The 27,281-nt window shown below is 39.3% G+C and overlaps 1 protein-coding gene across 3 annotated transcripts in view; it reads left to right on the plus strand.

The window, feature by feature from the left end:
• LOC106094432 (tetraspanin-18) overlaps window positions 1-27,281 on the plus strand; it is a 152,870-nt gene that overhangs the window by 76,748 nt on the left and 48,841 nt on the right. For all 3 annotated transcript variants that reach the window (XM_059363611.1, XM_059363607.1, XM_059363613.1), the window contains one exon: window positions 23,762-24,006. In XM_059363611.1, the coding sequence (XP_059219594.1) occupies window positions 23,941-24,006 (66 nt within the window). In that variant the 5' untranslated portion in view covers window positions 23,762-23,940. The remainder of the gene's footprint in view (window positions 1-23,761; window positions 24,007-27,281) is intronic.

Here is a 27,281-nt window from a genome sequence, read left to right on the forward strand (position 1 = left end):
AAGAAAGTGCTAAGTTTGGCCGGGCCGATTCTTATCTTACCCTCCATCATGGATCGCATTTGTCGAGTTTTTAGCCAAACAAAGAATAATGGATAAGTATTGTTATGTTATCGGAGATATATCAAGTTATAGTCCTATTCCGACCATAAGTGAATGTTGAAGACCATAGTAGAAGTCATTGGGTAAGAAGCATAATCGGAAGATCGGTCGATATGGGACTGGTATCAGGCTAAAGATCGATGAAGACCATATTGGACACGTATGTTGAAGGTCATGAAGCCGTTGTACAAAATTTCAGCAAAATCGGATAAGAATTGCGCCATCTAGTGGCTCAATAAGTCAAGATCCAAGATCGGTATATATGGCAGCTATATCAAAACATGGACCGCTTTGCGCCATACTCAGTACAGTTGTTGGAAGTCATAACACAACACTTCGTGCAAAATTTCAGCCAAATCGAATGAGAATTGCGCCCTCTAGAGACTCAAAAAGTCAAGATCCAAGATCGGTTTATATGGCAGCTATATCAAAACATGGACCGATTTGAACCATACTTGCCACAGTTCTTGGAAGTCATAACAAAACACTACGTGCAAAATTTCAGTCAAATCGGACGAGAATTGCGCTCTCTAGAGGCTCAAGATGTCAAGGCCCAAGATCGGTTTATATGGCAGCTATATCAGGTTATGAACCGATTTGATACAAACTCAGCACATTTATTGGAAATCATAACAAGGCACTACGTGCAAAATTTCAGTCAAATCGGACGAGAATTGCGCCCTCTAGAGGCTCAAGAAGTCAAGACCCAAGATCAGTTTACATGTCAGCTATATCAGGTTATGAACCGATTTGATACAAACTCAGCACAGTGGTGTGAAGTCATGACAAAACACTTCGTGCAAAATTTCAGCTAAATCGGATAAGAATTGCGCCCTCTAGAGGCTCAAAAAGTCAAGATCCAAGATCGGTATATATGACAGCTATATCAAAACATGGACCGATTTGAACCATACTTAGCACAATTGTTGGAAGTGATACCAGAACACTACGTGCAAAATTTCAGTCAAATCAGACGAGAATTGCGCCCCCTAGAGGCTCAAGAAGTCAAGACCCAAGATCGGTTTACATGGCCACTATATCAGGTTATGAACCGATTTGATTAGCCAAATCGGATAAGAATTGCGCCCTCTAGAGGCTCAAGAAGTCAAGACCCAAGATCGGTATATATGGCAGCTATATCAAAACATGGACCGATTTTAACCATTATTAGCGCAATTGTTGGAAGTCATAACAAAACACCATGTGCAAAATTTCAGTCAAATCGGACGAGAATTGCGCTCTCTAGAGGCTCAAGATGTCAAGACCCAAGATCGGTTTATATGGCAGCTATATCAGGTTACGAACCGATTTGTTACAAACTCAGCGCAGTTATTGGAAGTCATAACAAGACACTACGTGCAAAATGTTAGCCAAATCGGATAAGAATTTCGCCCTCTAGAGGCTCAAGAAGTCAAGACCCAAAATCGGTTTATATGGCAGCTATATCAGGTTATAGACGGATTTAGACTTTTCTTGGCACATCTGTTGGAAGAACACTTCACTTCACACTTGACACTTCATGCAAAATTTCAGCCCAATCGGATTAGAATTGCGCCCTCTAGAGGCTCAAAAAGTCAAGATCCAAGATCGGTATATATGGCAGCTATATCAAAACATGGACCGATTTGAACCATACTTAGCACAATTGTTGGAAGTGATACCAAAACACTACGTGCAAAATTTCAGTCAAATCAGACGAGAATTGCGCCCTCTAGTGGCTCAAGAAGTCAAGACCCAAGATCGGTGTATATGCCAGCTATATCAAAACATGGACCGATTCGGCCCATTTACAATCCCAACCGACCTACACTAATAAGAGTTATTTGGGCAAAATTTCAAGCGTCTAGCTCTACTGCTTCGGAAGCATGCTTTCGACAGACGGACGGACATGATCGACTAGATCGCCTTAAAATGTCATGACGATCAAGAATACTTTATGAGGTCTAAGACCCATACTTCGAGGTGGAGGGTATAAAAAGGTTAGAGCGGGCACCACTTAACGAACTATTAGATCAGCAGGACCGAGTGTTATCCAACAAGGATATCGTGCAGCAAATTCTCCGCAGAATTTATTTGTATTAGTGTTTGTTTGTGTGCTGATACATGGGGTATCAGAAATCGTGATCCACCAACCAGTCAAAGTGTTTTGAAGAATAACACACACTTGCTCAACTTTTATAAGTTCTTTGTTATGCTATTCTTTCAACCAAACATTGAATATGATCTCGAGATGGAAGATGTTCGAAAAATCATGAAAAACGCCAGACAGACTACTTAAAGATTGCACGGTGAGTTGACAACATTGTTATCATGCAATACATTACAGATGGCAGTGTTGTTATTTGTGACCGTTACGTTAGTACACAATTAAAGTGCAGATGGCGTTGGTTGAAGAAAATATCAACGCGCTTCAACACAACTTAAATCTTTAAAGGAATTTGTAGAAATGTTCAACATGGACTACTGTTGCAACCTTCAACATCCATTTGAAGTGTTTCCATACGTTTTTGAAGTTCACCTTAACAAAGTTATTGTTCGGAGAAATGGGCATATCTCTTTCTCCTTACCTAGGGGGTTTTAATTCAAACTCAAGAGAACAAAAAATATGAGTAAAATTCCAATCCATCGAATAGAAACATTTCCCCAAAAGTTGAATGACATCTTTCCTATGTTTTTAGCATGCCATAGCAGAGATGTCATGTGCCTATTTTAATTTATCCCTTCCCTATTCATATTGGGTCTTCTTGGAAAGATGCTTCTTCGCATGTTAACCCATAACTGTAACGAACGAAAAAATAGCACACGTATGCTAACATTGTTAATTGGTAGAACACGTACTACGAACTTTTTCTTCACTCTTGGTTGATTGTTTTGACTTGGGTTGATTGATTCAAATGCTGCTGATAAGATAACGTCTAACAAGAAAAAGTTTTCAACTGCTGTAACTACCATGAAGTTACATGGGAATTTCATAGGAATAAAGGTTGCTGAAAGGTGACAGACAGTGAGAAATGATTGAGGTGGGAGGTGTAAAATACTAAGAATTGCAATGGGACACTTTTCTACTTGAAATGACACAGAAAAATTATCATATTTTCATTTTGGTGTAAAGTCACTTTGTTTTTTTTTTGTTTTGAGTAGTGCCATTTTCAGCAAATAATGTAGAGCAGCAACAAATTGGTGGGAGCACAGTGGTGGAAAATTTTTAAAAAATAAAGTTAAAAAAAATCTTATGATAGGAAAGGGGTGAATTCATTTTCTCATTCCCTTTGTATGCCATGGAAATATCCATTTCTGACCCTATAAATTTTATATTCTTGATCTTCATAAAATTTCAAGACAGAGCCATGTCCGTCCGTATGTCTGTTGAAATCACATTACAGTCTTTATCAAGTAAGTGCGCGTTAAGTTCGCCTGGGCCGAATCTTATATACCCTCCGCCATGGAACGCATGTAACAAGTTCTTTGAAGGATTTTTCCAAATAAATAAGAGCTATTATAAACCGATATGGACCGTATTTTGCAAGGCTGTTAGAAGAGATAGAAGAATACCGGTTTATACGAACTGATTATACTTGACACAGTTGCTGGAAGTAATAACAAAACGCTAATTTAGACCAAAACGGATAAGAAATGCGCCATACTCAGCACAGTTATTAGAAGTTATAACAAAACACCTCATGCAAAATTTCATCCAAATCGGATAAGAATTGCGCGCTCTATAGGCTCAAGAAGTCAAGATCCAAGATCGGTTTATATGGCAGCTATATAAAAACATAGACTGATTTGAACCATACTTAGCGCAGTTGTTGGATGTGATACCAAAACACCACGTGCAAAATTTCAATCAAATCGGATGAGAAATGCGCCCTCTAGAGGCTCAAGAAGTCAAGACCCAAGATTGGTTTATATGGCAGCTTTATCAGGTTATGAACCGATTTGCGTCATACTCAGCACAGTTATTGGAAGTCATAACAAAACACTACATGCAAAATTTCAGTCAAATCGGACGAGAATTGTGCTCTGTAGAAGCTCAAGAAGTCAAGACCCATGATCGGTTTATATGGCAACTATATCAAAACATGGACCAATTTAGCCCACAATAACAATACCAACCGACTTACATTCCTATAAGAAGTATTTGTGCAAATTTTGAAGCAGCTAGCTTTACTACTTCGAAAGTTAGCCTGCTTTCGACAGACAGACGGACATGGCTAGATCGACTTAAAATGTCAAATTTTCGCCAAGTATAACCCAGATAGGGCCATATTTCGATATAGCAGCACTATAGGCCGATCTTCCAATTTAAGGCCTTGGCTCCATGAAACGGGCATTTATTACTCGATATGGCTGTTATTTGGCATAGTGAGTTGTGTTAGACCCCTCGTCAACAGTGCCGGGTATGGTTCCTATCGGACCGTATTTAAATATAGCCCCGTATAGATGGATCTCCCGATTAAAGGTCTTCCAGCCATTAATGGTGCATCTATTAGCCAATTTTGTTTAAATTTGTTATGGGGAATTGCATTCGACCCTCCGACATCTCTGCCAAGTTAGACCAGATCAGACCATATTTGGATATAGCTCTGTCATATATAACGATCTCAAGATGTAAGGCCTTGGTTGTATATAATGGACGTTTATAGGCTGATTTTGCTGAATTTTAGCACAGCGTGATTTGCATATTTGGATATAACTGCCATATAGAACGATCTCCCGACTTAACGTCTTGGCTCCATAAAACGCACATTTATTGCCCGATTTCGGTGAAGATTAGTACTGAGAGTTATATTCTTCGACAACCGTGTGAAGTAGGGTCTTGATCGGTCAATAATTTGTTATAGTTGCCATATACACCGATTTCCCGATTTATTGCACGATTTCGCTGAAATTTGGCACTGAGCTTTTTAATCCCTTCGATATCAGTGACGAGTATGGTACAGATCGGGCCATATTTAGATGTAGCTGCGATATTGACAAACCTTCCGATATAAGGTCTTTAACCCATATATGGCCCGTTTATTACCCTATTTCGCAAAAACTTAAGAAGTTTAGATTGAAAAGGGGGTGCGAATTACTTTTTGAGCAACCCAATAGTTTGACAGATATTCCAGCGTGAGCTTGGTAACATTTCGTGTCAGCTACCCTCGGAACTGTGCCGCCAAAGTTGCTCTCTGGAGGAGGATCCTTGGCTCGCCCACGGTACTATCCTCTGCAACCATAAGCAAAGGGCAAAAGGCGGATGCCGATTCGAAATAGGATCATCAGTATTCGCTTTCCCGTAAGAGATTGGAAGACATATCCTGTGTGTGAGGAGGATGAGTGGTCTCATCTTCATTGCTAACTCCAAGATGGCGTTAGGTATGTCATTGGCACTCCATATCAGCTTGTCGCTAAGACTGACGGACCAGTGTAAAAAGATCTTTGCCATTTCCATAGCCTCAAATGAAATCTGGGATAGAGGTTTACCGACCTTGAAACTCAGCCTTGGATTCTAGGACAGAGACGTCGAGATGTGTATTGAAGTTTTTGGAATCCCGGTATGAACTCCAAGTTCATGTTGAAGTGCTGACTTGGGTTCCCGGAGACGGTGGTATTCCAGGAAATGAGAAGGCGGAGGAATATTCCAGGAAGAGCTTCACCAGCATAATACTGATCATCATAGATGACCAATGCAGAGTCGGAAACGAAGTGTTAATCTCACCAAACGAGGAAGAAGAAGCTACTGGCTTTTGAAAAGAGATATAGCTGGCAAAATATTGATGGTACTATCGATATTTCTTTTTTTTTTGTCTTAAAATCGTTTGATATTTTTTCTATCGATTCTATCGGAGGCCACCGTAGCGCAGACCGGTTAGCATGTCCGCCTATGACGCTGTACGCCTGGGTTCGAATCCTGGCGAGACCATCAGAAAAAATTTTCAGCTGTGGTTTTCCCCTCCTAATGCTGCCGACATTTGTGAGGTACTATGCCATGTAAAACTTCTCTCCAAAGAGGTGACGCACTGCGGAACGCCCTTCGGACTCGGCTATAAAAAGTAGGCCCCTTATCATTGAGCTTAAACTTGAATCGGACTGCATTCATTGATATGTGAGAAGTTTGCCCTTGTTCCTTAGCGGAATGTTCGTGGGCAAAATTGGCATTTTTGCATTTACTATCGGTCAAGTGATTTTTTTTTTTTTGCAAAATTTAACAAAAATATGCGGTCCGACGCGGAATTCGAAATATTCGTCTGAGACCCCATATATTCTTGATAGTCCTGACATTTTATATCGATCTAGCCAAGTCCGTCCGTCTGCCGAAAGCACGCTAACTTTTGAAGGAGTAATGCTAGCCGCTTGAAATTTTGCACATATACTTCTTATTAGTGTAGGTCGTTTGGGATTGTAAATGGGCCATATCGGTCCATATTTTGATATAGCTACCATATAAACCGATCTTGGGTCTTGACTTCTTGAGCCTCTAGGGGTCGCATTTCTTATCCGATCGGAATGAAATTTTCCACGATGTGTTTTGTTATGATATCCAACAACAGTGCCAAGTATTGTTCAAACCGGTGCATAATCTAATACAGCTGCCATATAAACCGATCTGGGGTCTTGACTTCTTGAGTCTCTAGAGGGCGCAATTCTTTTCCGATTGGAATGAAATTTTACACGACGTGTATCGCTATGACTTCCAACAACTGTGCTTAGTATGGTTCAAATCGGTCTGTAACCTGATATAGCTGCCATATTAACCGATACCACAATTTTAGATCTTGAGTAACTACAGATGGTATTTCATACTGCTGTGTAGATTTCAAAAGCAATCTTTGTTTCACTGTACTTTCTCATTAAACATCCATAAAATACTTTTTTTTTTTGCATTTCTCTCTGCTAAAAGCCCACATTCGCTTTCAATTTAAGTGTTTTTGGCCTAAATATGGTTGCAATGCAAAAAAAAAAGAAAAATAATAAACAAAAATGAAAACAAAGTAAATCGCACAGTTTTTGTAGCAAGCTCAACTTACCGCAAGAAATTCAACGCCATGGACAGACAAACAGAACAGAAGGACGGACATACAACCGGCAGTATTAGTCATTTAATCGTCATAAATGTTTTCAACTCAAAAGTAACCACCGCCACAACTTGTGCCGGGCAAATCAAAAAAATAATAACTTTCAATAAAAATTGCTGGCAACCATGAAAAATGTAGTCAACTTTACTCAGAATACAATGGCAATCTATGAGAAACTCCGCCCTGGCTCATGCCATGCAGGTGTCTAAGAAATTTTTGCTCTATGTAATTGATTCCATGATTCTAAGAATCCATGAATCAATTTAATCTCATTGTTAATATGACAGATATGTGTCGTTGGACTAAGTCTTGAGGCAAGGGTGGACAAGGGAGAGAGAATGGGAGAAGCGTATCACGTGTTTCAAATTGCCAGCTGCGGTGTTCTAGCTGCCAACCACCAATATGTCTATGTATCAAACTTCTGTGCTTTAATCTAAGACTTTTCTTTGACAAGAATTGAATGATTGAATGTTTTAAGATGCTGGAAATAGATGCCCACACATATTGGTAGATCTATAGATAGATAAAAATAGGAAAGGAAGTAATTTATATTAAGCTTAATTATTGGGTTGCCCAAAAAGTAATTTTTTTTCTAAAGCAAGCTAAAAGTAACAGCTGATAACTGACAGAAGAAAGAATGCAATTACAGAGTCGCAAGCTGTGAAAAAATTTGTCAATGCCGACTATATGAAAAATCCGCAATTACTTTTTGGGCAACCTAATAATAAAATAACCAAAAGAACTATTAATTTAAATTTAAGTTTAAGTTTAAGTTTTATTTATATTGTTTTTTTATTTTTATTTTTTTTTTCTTTTTATTTAAGATTTTATAATTTTTAAAGTTTTTTTTTTAGAAAATTTTAAATTTTTTTATTTTAAAATGTATTTTTTTTTTCTATTTTATGCCCACCACCATAGGACAGAGGGTATATTCATTTAGTCATTCCGTTTGCAACACATCGAATTAACAGTGAGGTGTTCCAAATATGGTTCAGTTCGGACTATATTTAGATACGAACCGGCCCCGCTCCGCTGCGCCTTCTTTAACTCTCTAATATCTTTTAAGGGTGGGGACACTTCGCCCTGAATGCGGATATCGAATTCGTGCCATTGTAGCCTATGACCCTGAACGCGTTCGAATCCTGGCGAGAACATCGGACAAAGCGGTGTTTATCCCCTCTTAATGTTGGCGACATTTGCGAGGCACAATGCCATGCATGGTCATTTAAAAAAATTTCCCCAAAGAGGTGTCGTACTGCGGAACGCCGTTCGGACTCGGCTATAAAAAAGGTCCCTAATCATTGAGTTTAAACTTAAATTGCAAAGCTCTCATTGATGTGTGTGAGAATTTGTCCCTTCTCGGTTCCTGGTGGTAATGTTCTCATTAGGGGAGGGATGACACCTCAGACATTTCGACTCAAATATGGATATCAAATTCGTGCTGCACTTCCAAATCCCTTTAATTTGAGCCCCATATTGCCATGGTCGGTAAATATGAACCGTTTCGAGGGTGTTTTGGGGCTGGAGCGGCCACCGGCACGTTGCTCTAAAAATATTGGGTTGCCCAAAAAGTAATTGCGGATTTTTCATATAGTCGGCGTTGAAAAATTTTTTCACAGCTTGTGACTCTGTAATTGCATTCTTTCTTCTGTCAGTTATCAGCTGTTACTTTTAGCTTGCTTTAGAAAAAAAGTGTAAAAAAAGTATATTTGATTAAAGTTCATTCTAAGTTTTATTAAAAATGCATTTACTTTCTTTTAAAAAATCCGCAATTACTTTTTGGGCAACCTAATAAAGGGTGATTTTTTTGAGGTTAGGATTTTCATGCATTAGTATTTGACAGATCACGTGGGATTTCAGACATGGTGTCAAAGAGAAAGATGCTCAGTATGCTTTGACATTTCATCATGAATAGACTTACTAACGAGCAACGCTTGCAAATCATTGAATTTTATTACCAAAATCAGTGTTCGGTTCGAAATGTGTTCATTCACCGTTCAGCGATGAGGCTCATTTCTGGTTGAATGGCTACGTAAATAAGCAAAATTGCCGCATTTGGAGTGAAGAGCAACCAGAAGCCGTTCAAGAACTGCCCATGCATCCCGAAAAATGCACTGTTTGGTGTGGTTTGTACGCTGGTGGAATCATTGGACCGTATTTTTTCAAAGATGCTGTTGGACGCAACGTTACGGTGAATGAACACATTTCGAACCGAACACTGATTTTGGTAATAAAATTCAATGATTTGCAAGCGTTGCTCGTTAGTAAGTCTATTCATGATTAAATGTCAAAGCATACTGAGCATCTTTCTCTTTGACACCATGTCTGAAATCCCACGTGATCTGTCAAATACTAATGCATGAAAATCCTAACCTCAAAAAAATCAGCCTTTAGATATCAAATTCGTTCTTTATTCGCTACGGAAATGAAGTTCAGTTTTTGGGGGTGCTTTAGGGCGAACCTCAAAACACTTGGCTCCAAAATTGGACATCACATTCGTTTTCTGCTCTCAAATACCTATCATTTGAGTCCCATATTGTCATAATGGGTCAAATAACCCATTTCAAGTATCTTTAGAAGGAAAAGCGCCATCTACACTTTAACGCAAATTTTAATGTCATATTCGTAATCTTCTCCCTAATACCTTTCATTTGAGTCCCATATAGCCATGGTCGGTTAAAATGCCCATTTGGGGGTATTTGGGGGTGTGGTGACCTCCCATTACTTGGACCTAATGTTTTAAGCCATATTTGTAATCTACTGCCCAATACTTCTCATTTGAGTCCAATATTGGCATGAACTTCGAATATATGTGTTTAGAGGAGTTTTGGGGTTGAGGGGGGACCGCTGGGAACTTGGACCCAAATTTCAATACCATGTTGGTGTTCTGATCTCAAATAGCTTTCATTTGATACCCTTGTTGTGCCCATCGGACCACCTTCGGATATGGGTGGCGTTTTTGGGGTAAGGGGGAAGGTCCGCCTCCACCCGATATCTAAAAATTATAATGCCTTCCTTCCAGAAAAACGTACACAATCTATGCAAATTTTAAGAAAATCGGTTCAGTCAAGTATCATATAGTCATAATGGGTCTAATGGCGTTTTTGAGGGGTGGCGTGACCCCCTATACTTCGATCTGATTTTATATATCGGATTCGAAATCTACTCCCGAATACCTTTCATTTGAGCCCCATATTGAAATGAACGTCTAATATGTCTGTTTGGAGAAGTTTTTGGGGTTGAGGCGCCCCGGTGGATACTTAGACTGAAATTTTAATGACATATTCCTATTCTACTCTCCAATACCTTTAATTTGATACCTACATTGTCTCGATCGGTCCACTTTTCATTTCGGGTTGTGTTTTTGACACAAGGGGGAGGGTCCGTCCCCCTTCTGATATCGAAAAATTATATAGCCTATGTTTCCTTATAGCCTATGTTTCCTTCCAGACCAACCTACACGATATGCGTAAATTTCGAGAAAATCGGTTCTGCCGTTTTTCAGTCTATACGGAACAAACAAACCGAGTCCCATATATCCGTGATTGGCTAATCTGCCCGTGATATGCTAATCTGGGGGTGGGGTGACCCCCTATACATTGACATGAATTTGTATGCCTGATTCGTTATCTACTCCAGCATACTTTTCATTTGATACCCATATTGTCCTTATCGGTCCACTTTTGATTTTGGCTAGTGTTTGTGGGGAAACGGTGTAGGGCTTGCCCCTTCCGTTTTCAATAAATTATAATGCCTATTCTTACTTCGGTACCATATTCGTAACCTTCTCCCGAATACCTTTCATTTGAGTCCCATATTGTCATGATCGTCAAATAAACCTGTTTTAAGGGGTTTTGGAGCTGGGGCGGCCCCCCAAGTACTTGGACCCAACTTTTATTATGAGATTCGTACTCTACTCTTGATTACCTTTCATTTGAAACCCATATTGTCCCGATCGGTCCGGTTTTATTTTTGGGCAGTACTTTTGGGGTAAGGGGGAGGGTCCGCCCCCCTCCCGATATCAAAAAATTATGTAGCCTATGTTTCTTTCCAGACCAACCTACCCAATCTGTGAAAATTTAAAGGTAATCGGTTCAACCGTTTTTGAGTCTATACGGAACTAACAAACAAACCGATAAACAAACATGTCCCAAATTTCGACGAAATCGAAATTTGGGACATGTGATTGTGTTAGGCCCTTCGATTTGTTTCTTCACTTTGGTTCCGATCGATCCAGATTTGGATATAGCTGCCATCTAGACTGATCTTTCGATTTAAGGTTTTGGGCCTATAAAAGACGAATTTAATGTCCGAATTCGGCGAAATTTGGAACAGTGAGTTTTGTTTGGCTTCTCGAGGTCTTTCTGCAATTTGGCTTCGAGCAATCCAGATTTTAATATAGCTGCCATATAGACTGATCGCTCGATTTAAGGCCTTGAGCCCATAAATGGTGCATTTATTGTCCGATTTCGCCGAAATTTGGAACAGTAAGTTGTGTAAGGCCCTTAAACATAATTCATCAGTTTGATTCCGATCGGTCCAGATTTGAATATAGCTGTCATATAGACCGATCTCTCGACTTAAGGTTTTGGACCCTTAAAAGGCGCATTTATGGTCTGAATTCGGCGAAATTTGGGACAGTGAGTTGCGTTAGGCTTTTCAACAACCTTCAACAATTTGGCCCAGATCGGTCCAGATTTGGATGTAGCTGCCCTATAGACCGATCCTCCGATTTAGTGTTTTGGGCCCATAAAAGGCGCATTTATTATCCGATTTCGCTGAAATTTGGGACGGTGAGTTGTGTTAGGCTCTTCAACAACCTTCTGCAATTCTGCCCAGATCGGTTCAGATTTGGATATAGCTGTCATATAGATCGATCCTCCGATTTAGGGTTTTGGGCCCATAAAAGGCGCATTTATTATTCGATTTCGCTGAAATATGGGACAGTGGGTTGTGTAAGGCCCTTCCATAACCCTCTTTAATTTGTTCCGATCGGTCCAGATTTGAATATAGCTGTCATATAGACCGATCTCTCGACTTAAGGTTTTGGACCCTTAAAAGGCGCATTTATGGTCTGAATTCGGCGAAATTTGGGACAGTGAGTTGCGTTAGGCTTTTCAACAACCTTCAACAATTTGGCCCAAATCGGTCCAGATTTGGATATAGCTGCCATATAGACCGATCTCTCGATTTAGGGTTTTGGGCCCATAGAAGGCGCATTTATTATCCGATTTCGCTGAAATTTGGGACGGTGAGTTGTGTTAGGCTCTTCAACAACCTTCTGCAATTTTGCCCAGATCGGTTCAGATTTGGATATAGCTGTCATAAAGGCCGATCCTCCGATTTAGGGTTTTGGGCCCATAAAAGGCGCATTTATTATTCGATTTCGCTGAAATATGGGACAGTGGGTTGTGTAAGGCCCTTCGATAACCCTCTTTAATTTGGTCCAGATCGGTTCAGATTTGGATATTGCTGCCATAAAGACCGATCTCTCGATTTAAAGTCTTGGACCCATAAAAGGCACATTTATGATCCATTTTCGGTGAAATTTGACACAGTGACTTATGTCAGGCTTTTTGACGTCCGTATCGTATATGGTTCAGATCGGTCTATACTTGGATATGGCTACCAAAAAGGCCAATGTTCTGTTCTGCAAAATTGAACAATGACTTGTACTTATTAGACCACTCAATATCCATGTTGAATTTGGGCCAAATCGGACCATATTTCGATAAAGTTGCTATGGGGGCATAAATTATGAATTTTTTTTTCCCGGATTCTGACGAAAGGTGGTCCGGTCGAACCATATTAAATTTTATAATATTTTTTTAATTCTTAAATTTAGTTTTAATTATTCTTTTTCGATTTTTTCTTTAATTGTAAATAAATATTTTTCTATTTTTATTATCCCCCTAGGTATAACCTTTCCGAACTTTTTTCATATTTCCAGTAGTTTATATGTATTTTCCCCTACCTACCATTTTCTTTTATTTTTTCTCAAATTTTTCAACCTTTTTCTTTCCACTCAAGGTCTTTTGTTAGATTAAAAAACTGTCTTCCATCGAAATCGTTATAACGTTTTTCTAAGCTTAAAAATGCGTTATTATTATCATCATCTGACAAAATTCTCGAGTGACTTCAAGGCATTGCATTTGACGTTAATAGACAACCCTCCAACAAAGTGCAATGGCCTGCCTTAGCTTAGTTCTCGGCCAAACATCATTGGTTTTTCTAATGGAAATTTCTCATTAGCAAGTTTTGTTTTTTACTTCGTAGTGGAAATAAAACTGCGAGAGAACCTTTTTCATGCAAAACTTTATTTAGATTACCAAACAGTGCCTTTAGCAATAAGGCGAAAAGCAGAATAATCGCGTGCACATAGTTGAATAGAGGTATATAAGGGTGGATATTACCGAGATTCACTGAACAAATCGTATATTTTTATAGTTTTATTAGACCGCAGTAGTTTGATCAAACCGGAGTAGTTTGATCCAACCACTAAATTGGTTTGATCAAACCCGAGTAGTTTCATCGAACCTAGATAGTTTGATCAAACCAAAGTAGTTTGAACAAACTCGTATAGCTTGAACAAACTCAAATAGTTTGATCAAGCCCAAGAATTTTGATCATACTGTAGAAGAAGAAGGAGTGTAATGCGGGATAGTTTATCCGACCCAGTTTGATCCACTGAACAAACTTGTTCGGTTAGGCCGAATCTTATGGGCGTCCCGGTAGCCGAGTTGGTAACGTGCTTGGGTTACCACTGCAGGGGTCGTGGGTTCGATTCCCGCCAGAAGCCTTGCTCTGTCGCTACTGTAGTATCACAATGGACTTTAAATTGTCCAAGTGAGTCTGTAAAGGACTGCCACTCTTACCTAACCTATATACCCCCCAACATGGATCGAATTTTTCAAGTTCTTTGCCCGGTATCTCTTTGTAGGCACACAAAGGATAATGGATAAAAAACGTCATGCTATGGGAGCCATATCAGGTTATGAACCGATTCGGACCATACTTGGTTTGGATATTGAAGGTCATACTAAAAGTCATTGTGCAAAATTTCAGCCAAATCGGATAAGAATTGTGTCCTATAGGTGCTCAAGAAGTAATATTGGGAGAACGGTTTATAAGGGAGCTACATAGACTGATTCTGAATATTTAATATTCGGAAGGTAATAGGACAAATCGTTGTACAAAATTTCAGACAAATTGGTATAAAAAATGGCGCCCTCTACAGGAGTAAGAAGTGTAATCGGCTTATATCCGGTTATAAACTGATTCAGACCACAGTTGTTGCAAGAGAATACAAAACACTTTACGCAAAATTTCACTCAAATCGGATAACACTTGCGCCATCTAGAGGTTCAAGAAGTCAAGATCCCAGATGGGTTAATATGGCAGCTATACCACATTACCGACCGATTTCGACCACACTTAGCACAGCTGTTGGTAGTCATTACCTCATGCCAAATTTTAGCTAACCGGATAAGAATTGCGACTACTGGTGTCTCAAGAAATCAAGATACAAGATCGGTCTATATGGCAGCTATATGAAAACATGTATCGATATGACCCATTTCCAATCCCAACCGACCTACACTTATAGGGGAGTATTGGTGCGAAATTTCATGCGCCTAGCTTTACTCCTTCGAAAGTCAGCGTGCTTTCGACAGACAACCGGACGGAGATGGCAAGATCGACTTAAAATGTCATGACGATCAAGAATTTCATGGCAATATGGGGTCTTTGACGAATATTTCGAGATGTTACAGACGGAATGAGGCGAATTTCATGGCAATATGGGGTCTTTGACGAATATTTCGAGATGTTACAAACGGAATGAGGCGATTAGTATACCCCCATCCTATGATGGAGGGAATAAAAATCAGGATAGGGAGATGTGGCGATATAAGGAGGAAGTTGACAGCGATAATCTATCCGACACGCCCACATGTATGTGGGCATTCCTGGAGAAGGTATGTACTAACAATTGGTCCTGCGCACCTACTCACACTGCACGTGTAGAGTTTAATGGAGACATTCCTTCTTGCCAACCATCTGATAAGACATTCTAGAGGTACATCTGTACTTTCACCCAGTCGTTCAAAAGATCGTCCTCCTCAAGATGGAAAACTTTTGACCCTGTAGACCCGTACATAAACAAAGGAAATTCTCTATAATCTCCTCCTCATTCTCATCTCCTTTGTTGAACTACTCTCGCCAGAGTGTACTGGCAGTTCGGGATTCATGTACAGTTTCGCACCTCGCCAACAACTACGCACCGACTATCCGCTTTACTCTGTTCACTAGTTCGACAAATGGCACATGTGCAGGATCGGCGACGGCTCTACTCGCCGTAAACGAGACGTGTGTGAAGTACTCTCCCGTTTTATGATTTCCTGGAATACCATCATACTTGGCAACATTCGAGTTAGTTCAAGCACCCTGCCACTCACCCTGACTTCACTGTTCCTGAATATGGAGACTAGAGTGCCGCCATGCTAACCACATAAAACTTGAGTTTCAAAGTCGATAAAACCCTTCCCAGAACTAAATTTGTGGCTATGGCATATACCTGAAACCCGTACACTAGTCTGGCAGTTTCAGCGACATGCCGATATCTTATGTCTCGAATTTTGAACCCCCACACAGTGGCTGACACCATCTTGGAGCCATCAATGAGGACCGAGTTTTCATATTCCTTAAACAGTGCATCTGTAGCCTAATCTTCTTCAGGTAAAGCGAATTCCAAAGATTTTATCTCGAATCAGTATCGCTGCCAGGTAGTATCAGATTCCTCAGCCGCACCGTAAGGCCACCGTAGGGTAGAGTTTAGCATGTCCGCCTATGACGCTGAACGCCTGGGTTCGAATCCTGGCGAGACCATCAGAAAAAATTTTCAGCGGTGGTTTTCCTCTCCTAATGCTGGCAACATTTGTGAGGTACTATGCCATGAAAAACTTCTCTCCAAAGAGGTGTCGCACTGCAGCACGCCATTCGGACTCGGCTATAAAAAGGAGGCCCCTTATCATTGAGCTTAAACTTGAATCAGACTGCACTCATTGATAGGTAAGAAGTTTGCCCCTATTCCTTAGTGGAATGTTCATGGGCAAAATTTGCAATTTGCATTTTACCCTCCGCATCTAGACTCTCCAGAATTGAATTTTTGTGCTCCTTCAGTAAGGCGAGCTTCTTCAGTATGCCAAGCTTAAGCGTAGCGGCACAATGGCCAAAATAGGTTTCTAACCTAACTGCGGTGTAGATCTTAACGTTTCCGTGATTTCAATGCAGATCAGTCTTTGCACCTTCTCGAACTCTCTGGTACGAGTCTTCCTTTCTTCAGCCTTCTACCTTGGCAGTGCCCATTGTTCAGCATTGGCCTCTCTATGGCTGTATGCAAATGCAAATTTGCCCACGAACATTCCATTAAGGAACAGGAGCGAACTTCTCACAAGTTTTAAACCCAATGATAAGTGGTCTCCTTGTTTTAGCCGAATTTGAACTGCATGACGTTGCGCGGCGTCCTCTTCCTCTTGTGGAGAAGTTTTTACATGGCTGCCATACCAAATGGTAATACCTCACAAATGTTGCCAGCATTAGGAGGGAATAACCACCGCTGAAAATGTTTTCAGATATTTTTGCCAGGATTCGAACCAAGTCGTTCAGCGTTAAAGGCTGACAAGCGCACCTCTGTGCTATGGTGGCCTTCGCAATGGCTGTCCACATCCAATAAATAATATTCGTATTTACTTCCCACTGCTATCGAAAATTATACTCCTCAATGGAGTGGAAGGCAGAGCTGGCAAACTATCGATAATCGCAACATTCGATATTTGCGATGGAATAAATATCGATATTATCGATACTATCGCTAATTTCCCATCACCTATATTTCAAACGAAAATGAGTAGTTAAAATCAGGAGATCGATTTATATAGACCAATGCACAGACCAAATAGAACCAAGGTTAATAAAGTCAGTTGGAAGTCGTGAGAGAAATCATTGTACAAAATGTTAGCCTAATCGGATGACAATTGCGCCCTCTATAGGCGCAAGGTATCTAAAAGGATACATTCAGTGTCGTATTGCTTATTTTTGTTTAATTTTGCTAAAATCCGAGCTCGTATATCTCCAAATGAATAGCACCAGCTTCGTATTGCTGGGGTTAGTCCTCAAGCCATTTCTCGACAGTCTTCTCAGTGACCGCCTTGGATCAGTGGCACAACATGAGAAATTCGACGAGAATTTGTTTTATTTTTTACATTTTTTTTTTTCTTCTCAAATCCGACCTACCTTACTCCATATGTCAATCATGCTTCTAGCTTTTGTGTAAACATTTTATGCTCGTTCACTAGCTCGCTATTTATTGTCATCTTATGACAATGATGGTGGTGGTGATGATGGCGATGATGATGCCGCTGTTGCCATGATGAATGACTTTGAATTCGTTATGCCTCTGAAGCTTTTCAGTTGGTTGTTGAATGCAGCTGCCAGTGATGGTGCATACTTGGCTTAAAAATACTCTTAACCAAACTCAACCTCCCTCCATTCCCTAAGGCAGCATTAATAGACTGCATTAGGAGAGACATATTTTGAGTTAAGCTATTGGTTTGGAATGAGTTACCGTTTTAAGCGGATACCTCAAAGAATATTAAAAACTGGCATAATTTTTAATGAAGTTATGGGGTATTAACCATAAAATGTCATATTAAATTTAGAAATGAAGATTGGATCCCATAACAGTCGGGGAACTCTCTGTGTTTATGTAAAGACGTTAGATTGCGATAGGGTAGTGCCACCAGATTCGATTGTACTGCAGTTTTTTCGAAACTTTTGAAATCACTGGCGCCCGATCATACACCGCTTTTTTTTTGTTAAACAACAAGGAAACTCTCTGTGTTTATGTTAAGACGTTAGATTGCGATAGGGTAGTGCCGCCAGATTCGATTGTACTGCAGTTTTTTCGAAACTTTTGAAATCGCTGGCGCCCGATCATACAACGCTTTTTTTGTTGTTAAATAACAAGGAAACTCTCTGTGTTTATGTTAAGACGTTAGATTGCGATAGGGTAGTGCCGCCAGATTAGATTATACTACAGTTTTTCGAAACTTTTGAAATCGCTGGCGCCCGATCATACACCGCTTTTCTGTAAAATAACAGCGAAACGGTCGGTAGGACGGCAGAAATCCTATGGGTAGATCCGGATCGTGAGAAAACAAGGCTATTACTGACAGGAAGTAAGAATGAGGTCAGTATGGCTTTCAGCATTGTTTAAGTTCGTCCCAGTGTGGGAGAACTTGAATAACAGAACAAAAACTCTGGTTTTTAGAACTTAATTTTTTCACTTTATTTCAAGGTAAATGGACGGATATAATACAGATGAATGGTCCATTGGATGACGGGTTTGTTCTAGTCGTATCGTTGCCACCTACTACTGTTAAGATGTTCGTATCACATCCTGCAGATGGCGTTATGGAGGAAGTTTTGTTGTTGAAGAACAGATGTCGCTTCAACAGGTAGCATAATGGGACACATAGGACTAAAAGCTCACTATTGTAAAATCGGTACGGCAAGTGGTAACACGTGTAGGGCATGTGGGGAAGATGATGAGACGTTGGAGCATTTCCTATCGCATTGCCCAGCTTTTGTGGCTAACAGACAACGGTAGTTAGGTGGGGACACAATACCAGACATGAACCAACTAAGGGGCGTGGTATGGCAAACAAGGATTTTGTAAGTTGCACGGAATTCCTAACTTTGATTTTCTTTTTTGAGGTTATGACAGAACATTTGTTCCACTAGCGGAATTAAGAGAGCGTTCCAAGCTCCTCGATCTCCTGCGCTCATTTTAAAATCTCTGACACCAAGTTTCTTTTCTGAGGTTACCTGTTAGTATTTAGAGCGCATGACAAGCCCTTACTGACTTGAGTGTATGTCCAGAGTGACATGGGGGGGACTAATACCCGAACCCTCTTTTCAAAATGAAATTTTCAAGTTGTAATTCTTTTGATTTGTAGTGGGTTTTTGTTGATTCTAGAAAAAGGTGAAATATTCTCTTTTCTTACATTTGCATCATGGCGCCCGATCACACCACGCGTTTTGCTCTTTTTGGAGTTTATGGGCATCCTCTATAATGTTACCAGGCTTGGAAAACATTCGAACAAGTGAATAATAATTCTACGTCTAGATGTAAGTAAATTTACGTTAGTGACTCAAACATGAATGAATTCTATCTAATGTAACATTCGGATCATGGCGCCCTATCATTAAGCGCTTTCTTATTGTTTGCGAAAGTTAGAAGATTTATTTTAAGATTATATTTAAATTTAAGCTGTTTGGATTTCCTTTGTAGGAATCATGAAAAAACGTACAATATTGCCATGGCGCCCGATCACACCACCCCGTTTGTTATGCTGAGGTCCATGCACATCATCCATGACTTCGGTAACCTTTGAGAACCAGAATGGTCGTGAAACATTATGAACTGTGCTCAAGGTTTATAATTTATTTAATTTTATCTTGGAGACTCGAAGAATATGGAATTAAATCTTGTATTCCACTCGAGTCGTGGCGACCGATTTTTTTTGTTATTTTAAAGGGCTACTTAGTTTAGTTAGAAGACGAGCGTATCGCAGAGGTTAGCAAGTCCGCCTTTGATGATGGCTACCTGGATTCGAATCCTGGCAAGACCATCAGAACAAAAATCTTCAGCGGTAGTTTTCCCCCCCTAATGCTGACAACATTTTTGCGTTATTATTCCATGTAAAAACTTATCTCTTAAGAGGTGTCGCACTGCGACATACCGTTCGGACTCGGCTATAAAAGGAGTCCCTTATCATTGAGCTTAAACATGAATCGGATAGCACTCATTGATATGTGGAAAGTTTTCCCTTGTCCGTTAGTGGAATGTCCATGGGGAAAATTTGCAAATTTTATTTAGTTTAGACCTTTACTTTAGCTTTTGACTTCTGGTGATATGGTGTTTTATTTGGATAATATTAAAACTACAGTTCAATACTCTGTTATTCAACATGTATGCCATGGCGCCCGATCATACCACTGCTTTTGTTTATCATAGGTGCATAGCCAGCATCATGACTTAAGCAGGTTTTAAGAACATTTAAGTTTTAAAAGTTCGAGTTAAGAACTAAGTTTTTAAGAAACATTTTTTCGAAGCCGAAAAGAAATTGAACTCTATAATTTTTAACATTCGAGTTGTGGCGCCCGATCATGCAACGAATTTGGTTGCCTTTTAAATGTGCGACGTGCTTTAAGCTTATACTTAGCCTTTTGATTTTTAATGTTATGTGATTATATCAGGAATTTTGTTATTCTAAAGACATGCCTTGCGTCACTTGATTTGTGGCGCCCGCCCGGCTGAAAATGGAACTGAAAGTGTATCGATAGGATTATATACATTTTGCGTAACATTCTGGCTGTGGCGCCCGATCATATCTCGTTTTCATTTTAATAAAACTCATAGGAGTTTTTCAAAAATTTAAATATTGAACGGAAATTTGGCACAGATGCACGCTGGTTAAGTTCTTGAACGGGCCAAATCGGACCATATTTGGATATAGCTGCCATGTATAGCAATCTGCCGATAAAGGGTCTGAAGCCCGGTTGAAAATGGAACTGAAAATGTATCGATAGGATTTTATACATTTTGCGTAACATTCTGGCTGTGGCGCCCGATCATATCTCGTTTTCATTTTAATAAAACTCATAGGAATTTTTCAAAAATGGAGATATTGAGCTGAAATTTGGCACAGATATGTCTTTTTGATGCACGCTGGCTAAGTTCTTGAACGGGCCAAATCGGACCAAATTTGGATATAGCTGCCATGTATAGGGATCTGCCGATAAACGGTCTGAAGCCCGGTTGAAAATGGAACTGAAAATGTATCGATAGGATTTTATGCATTTTGCGTAACATTCTGGCTGTGGCGCCCGATCATATCTCGTTTTCATTTTAATAAAACTCATAGGAGTTTTTCAAAAATTTAAATATTGAACGGAAATTTGGCACAAATATGTCTTTTTGATGCACGCTGGTTAAGTTCTTGAACGGGCCAAATCGGACCATATTTGGATATAGCTGCCATGTATAGCGATCTGCCGATAAAGTGTCTGAAGCCCATAAAAACTTTATTTATTACCCAATTTCACTGAAATTTGAAACAGTGGATTAATTTAAGCCTCCCGACATCTGACCTAAATATGGTTCAGATCGGGCTATATATAGACCGATCTCCCAATTAAGGGTCTAAAGCCCATAAAAGGTTTATTTTTTAACCGATTTCGATGAAATTTAAAAAATTGAGTAGTTTTAGGCCTCCCATCATAGGACACAAATATGGATCTGATCAGACTATATTTAGATATAGCCGTCATATAGACCGATCTGCCGATAAAGGGTCTGAGGCCCATAAAAGCATTATTTTTTATCCGATTTGGCTAAAATTTTAAACAGTGGGTTAATTTAAGCCTCACGACATCTGAACTAAATAAAGTTCAGATCGGACTATATTTAGATACAGCTCCCATATAGACCGATCTTCCGATTAAGGATCTAAAGCCCATAAAAGCTTTATTTTTAAACCGATTTCGCTGAAATTTAAAAAAATTGAGTAGTTTTAGGACTCCCAACATAGGACCCAAATATGGTTTAGATCGGATTATATTTAGATATAGCCGTCATATAGAGCGATCTGCCGATAAAGGGTTTGAGGCCCATAAAAGCATTAATTTTATCCGATTTGGCTAAAATTTTAAACAGTGATTAATTGTACGCCTCGCGATATCTGACCTTAATATTGATTAAATCGGACCACATTTAGATATAGCTGTTATATAGACCGATCTCCTGATTAAGGATCTAAAGCCCATAAATGCGATTTGGCGAAAATTTGAAACAGTGATTAGTTTTACGCCTGCCAACATAGGACCCAAATATGGTTTAGATCGGATTATATTGAGATATAGCCGTCATATAGACCGATCTGCCGATAAAGGGTCTGAAGCCCATAAAAGCTTTATTTTTTATGCGATTTCGCTGAAATTTGAAACAGTGATTAATTTTTCGTCTCGCACTATCTGACCTTAGTATTGATTAAATCGGACTACATTAAGATATAGCTGTTATATAGACCGATCTCCTGATTAAGGGTCTAAAGCCCATAAAAGCTTTATTTTTCAACCGATTTCGATGAAATTTGAAACAGTGGGTAGTTTTAGGTCTCCGTTCCAAATATGGTTCGGATCGGACGATTTAGTTGCCATTTGAAATGCAAAATTCAATGTCTGTGCCGAATTTGGGTGCATAAGCTATCCAATTTTCACCGAATTGCGACAAAAGGGGGCTTACATATATACCCCAGGTTGTGGGTATCCAAAGTTCGGCCCGGCCGAACTTGATTTTTTTTCCTTCTTTTGTTAATCCAAAAATTTGTCTCCCTCGCCGAAACTGACATATTCTGAATTCAGTTTTATTTTTGTATTTTTTTTTCTCTGTTTAAGATTCAAGTCATGGCGACCGATCATACCGCACTTTTATTTAACTTGACTCCAACCGTTTTCATGTAAACAATGTCACGAGCTATGGGGCGTTGGGCTATTGTGGACTTTTGAACATCTTTTCATGTTGCTTGTCATGGTGTAGCTTAGCGCACATCTTGGAGATGTGTTTAAATTTTTTTTTTGTTTTGTTTTTTACTCAACGAAATGTTATTGACAAACATGAAACTGGAGACAAAAGAATGAAACTGGAGCATGTTTTGTTTTTCAGTTTAGCCTCACTCCCAAAATGAAAAGTGGTAAAAACAAACCAACAAAGTTATGTTAAGAAAATGATGGTGATTGTGAGGAGGGGTTTTGAGTGTTGTTAAAGTCTTACCTTCATAGGGCATTTAGAGGGATGCATGGAGAGCAGCATAACATTTTTCAATTCAGTTCATCTTCAATTGGTACAATGGCCTTGTTGAGAATGGAAAAGCTTTCGATATCCATATTTTGGGAGTTTGAAGTACCGACTAAGGCGATTCCAATTATTCTATGACTTTGAAGAGGGGTAAAAGGATGCTCAATGAAGGCCAAAACTTATTAAAAAAAACCAAATTTCCTCGTAATCAAGGTTTTCGAATTCGATTTATGTTAGTCTTTATTTTTTTTGAAACCCTTGAAACTTTAAATTCCTCTTTATTGTCATTGAAAATATTCAACAAAAATCCCCATTAAAATTTGAAACAATTCCAGTTGCATAAATTTTCCCTGAAATGCAATCTTTATGCAAAACCATACATGGTCAGTAAAGTACAAACGCTGCGATAGACCAAAATCCAAAAAAAAATCATTAAAATTCAATGGATTAACAACGATTTCTATTTGCGATATGAAAAAAGCCTACCAAACTGAAGGCAGCGCCAAAAAAAAACGTGCTAGCACCCTTGCAGCACACGAAGCTCCATTCAACCTAGCATTGATTACTTAAATAAAATATTTTTTCTTATTTTTTTTTTTTTGTACAATTCAAAAAAACAATTTATTTATGCATACAATCAATTTATACGTTTCGTTTTTTTCGCCACGGCAACTATTTACAGATATCACCAAATAACGTAACGCCATAGCTCGTCACCGACGCAATCGTTTGAATTGTGGCCAATCAACAGCCATCCTAGGCAAAGTCAACTGGCAGCAGGTACAAGCCAGAGTCTACGAGACCTCGAAACACCAGGTGAAGCTCACACACAGATCCACAGGCGTAGACAACAATAGCAAAATGGGCTCCGATTGCGGCGTTTGGTTTGGCAAATATGTGCTGTGCATATTTAATTTCTTGTTTTTCGTAAGTATTCCAAAACAAAACAACCCAGCTACTAGACACCTACCAGCTAACCAAATGCAACTCCCCCGTCCCATAATATTGAACCCTATGGAATTTTCACCATCTTTAGCTTGGTGAAATAATACATCGGGTTAATACTCTCAATATTGACATCATGTAAATGTAACGATTTTTTTTTTGTACTACATTTCAAATTCAAACAAAAAGTGAAAACTTTTTGCATGATCTTTTAATAAAGCAGACAAAAAATGCTTGAAAACAATGCTGAAATTTAAATTTTCCGAGTTCAAAGACTTTACGACCACCAAAGTCATGGCAAAAAACAAATAAACATTAACCGTTTGCCATAAGCCAGAGTAGTTTGTCGGCGGCGTCAAACGTTAAACATGAACTTGGCGCTTAAATCTTTATATGGCAATAGGAATGATAATATGGAAATATGTGTCTTGGTGCGATACCAAACAACACAGAAAAGGCCACCCGACTTGACTAATAATATAAAATTTTGTTAAATGTTTAAAAGAACATATGCAAATGCGAGCCTTATAATAGAATTTTTTACCTTTAAAATAAAAAGTAAAAAAAAAAAGTTTTGTAACATGAGTGATGCTTAGAAACATGTCATAGACTTGCACAAGCCAAACTGAATGATTAGATATTGCTGTTATGCTATGCTGTAAAAATTTGAACACAGGCCCAGGCCACCACCGTTTCATATGTATGATACGGACAAGACGGACGAACATGGGCTTAGTATATCAAGACGATAAAAAATTTATATACCTTATGGGGTCGTAGATTAATATTTCGAGGTGTTACAGACGCAACGTCTTAATTAGTATATCTCCATCCTATGGAGGTATACTTATTTATACCTCCATAGGATACGGGGTATAATAATATAGTCATTCCGTTTGTAACACCTTGAAATGTTGATATGTGCTCCAAATAGTTTATATATTTTTGATCGTATTGACCAGGGCTACGTGGTTGGAGTCTTGAAGTCGGAATTGAACAATTTTTCCCAGAGTCGGAGTCGACATAGTTATTTCGACTCTGATTTCGGCCAAAGCAGAAAAATTTTCTCAGCAAAAGAATTTTAAAATTAAAATTTTTAAAATAAAAGAAGTAAAATGGCCGAACTTTGGATACCCACCACCTCGGGTATATATGTAAACCCACTTTCGTCACAATCCGGTAAAAATTGGATAACTTATGCAGCCAAATTCGCCACGGACATTGAGTGGTCTTATAAATATAAGTCACTGTTGAATTTTGTGTATCAAATTTCAACAAAATCGGATAATAAAGCTTCAGACCCTTAACCAGCATATCGGTCTATATAACAGCTATATTTAAATACAGTCCCATTTTTACCATATTTGGGTCGGGTGGCCTAAAACTACTCACTGTTTAAAATTTCAGTGAAATTGGATAAAAAAAAATGCTTCTATGGGCTTCAGACCATTTTCGGGAGATCACTCTATATGGCAGCTATATGTAAATATAGTCCGATCCAAACCATATTTAGGGCGGATGTCGGGAGACTTAAAAACTGCCCACTGTTTCAAATTTCAGCGAAATCGGGTAATAAATAAAGCTTTTATGGGCTTCAGACCCTTTATCGGCAGATCGGTCTATATGACAGCTATATCTAACTATAGTCCAATCTGATCGATACTTAGGTAAGATGTCTGGAGGATTAAAATATCACACCGTTTCAAAATTCAGCGAGACCCCTTATCGGGAGATCGGTCGATATGGCACCTATATCTAACTATAGTCCGATCTGAACCATTTTTAGGTCAGATATCAGGAGGCTTGAAATAACCTACTGTTTCAGATTTCAGCGAAATGGGTTAATAAATATAGCTTTTATGGGCTTCAGACCCTTTATCGGGAGGTCGGTCTATATGGCAGCTATATCCAAATATAGTCCGATCAGAATGGATACCCACCACCTCGGGTATATATGTGAACCACCATTCGTCATAATCCAGTGAAAAATTCATAATTTATGCCCCCATAGCAATATGGTCCGATTCGACACGGATATTGAGTGGTCGAATAAGTACAAGCCATTGTTCAATTTTGTGGAAGAAGTATTGGGTTTTTGGTAGCCATATCCAACTATAGACCGATCTGAACCATATGCGATACGGACGTCGCAAAAACTAACATAAGTCACTGTGTCAAATTTCAGCGAAATCGGTTTATAAATGTGCCTTTTATGGGACCAAGATTTTAAATCGATAGATCGGTGTATATGACAGCTATATCCGAATCTGGACCGATCTGGGCTATATTGCAGAAAGATGACAATGGGAATAACTTAACTCACTGTCCCAAATTTCGGCGAAATCGGACAATGAATCCAAATCTGAACCGATCTGGGCCAAATTAAAGAAGGATGTCGAAGGTACTAACACAACTCACTGTCCCAAATTTCGGCGACATCGGACAATAAATGCCCCTTTTGTGGGGCCAAGACTTTAAATCGAGAGATTGGTCTATATGGCAGCTATATCCAAATCTGGACCGATCTGAGCCAAATAAGAGAAGAATGTTAAAGGACCCAACACAACTCACTGTCCCAAATTTCGGCGACATCGGACAATAAATGCGCCTTTTATAGGCCCATAACCTAAAATCGAGAGATCGGTCTATATGACAGCTATATCCAAATCTGAACCGATCTGGGCCATATTGCAGAAAATGTCGAGGGGCCTAACACAACTTACTGACCCAAATTTTAGCAAAATCTGATAGCAATTGTGACTTTTATGGGCCTAACACCCTAATTCGGCGGATCGGTCTATATGAGGGCTATACCAAGATATGGTCCGATATAGCACATCTTCGAACCTGCTTATGGACGAAAAAAGAATCTTTGCAAAGTTTCAGCTCAATATCTCTATTTTTAAAGACACAACTCACTGTCCCAAATTTCGGCGACATCGGACAATAAATGCCCCTTTTGTGGGGCCAAGACCTTAAATCGAGAGATTGGTCTATATGGCAGCTATATCCGAATCTGGACCGATCTGGGCTATATTGCAGAAAGATGACAATGGGAATAACTTAACTCACTGTCCCAAATTTCGGCGAAATCGGACAATGAATGCGCCTTTTATGGGCCCATAAATCCAGAGAGATCGGTCTATATGGCAGCTATATCCAAATTTGAACCGATCTAGGCCAAATTGAAGAAGGATGTCGAAGGTCCTAATACAACTTACTGTCCCAAATTTTAGCAAAATCGGATAATAAATGTG

The sequence above is a fragment of the Stomoxys calcitrans genome, chromosome 1 (genome assembly GCF_963082655.1).
Source record: "Stomoxys calcitrans chromosome 1, idStoCalc2.1, whole genome shotgun sequence".
In the NCBI taxonomy this organism is placed as follows: Eukaryota; Metazoa; Arthropoda; class Insecta; order Diptera; family Muscidae; genus Stomoxys; species Stomoxys calcitrans.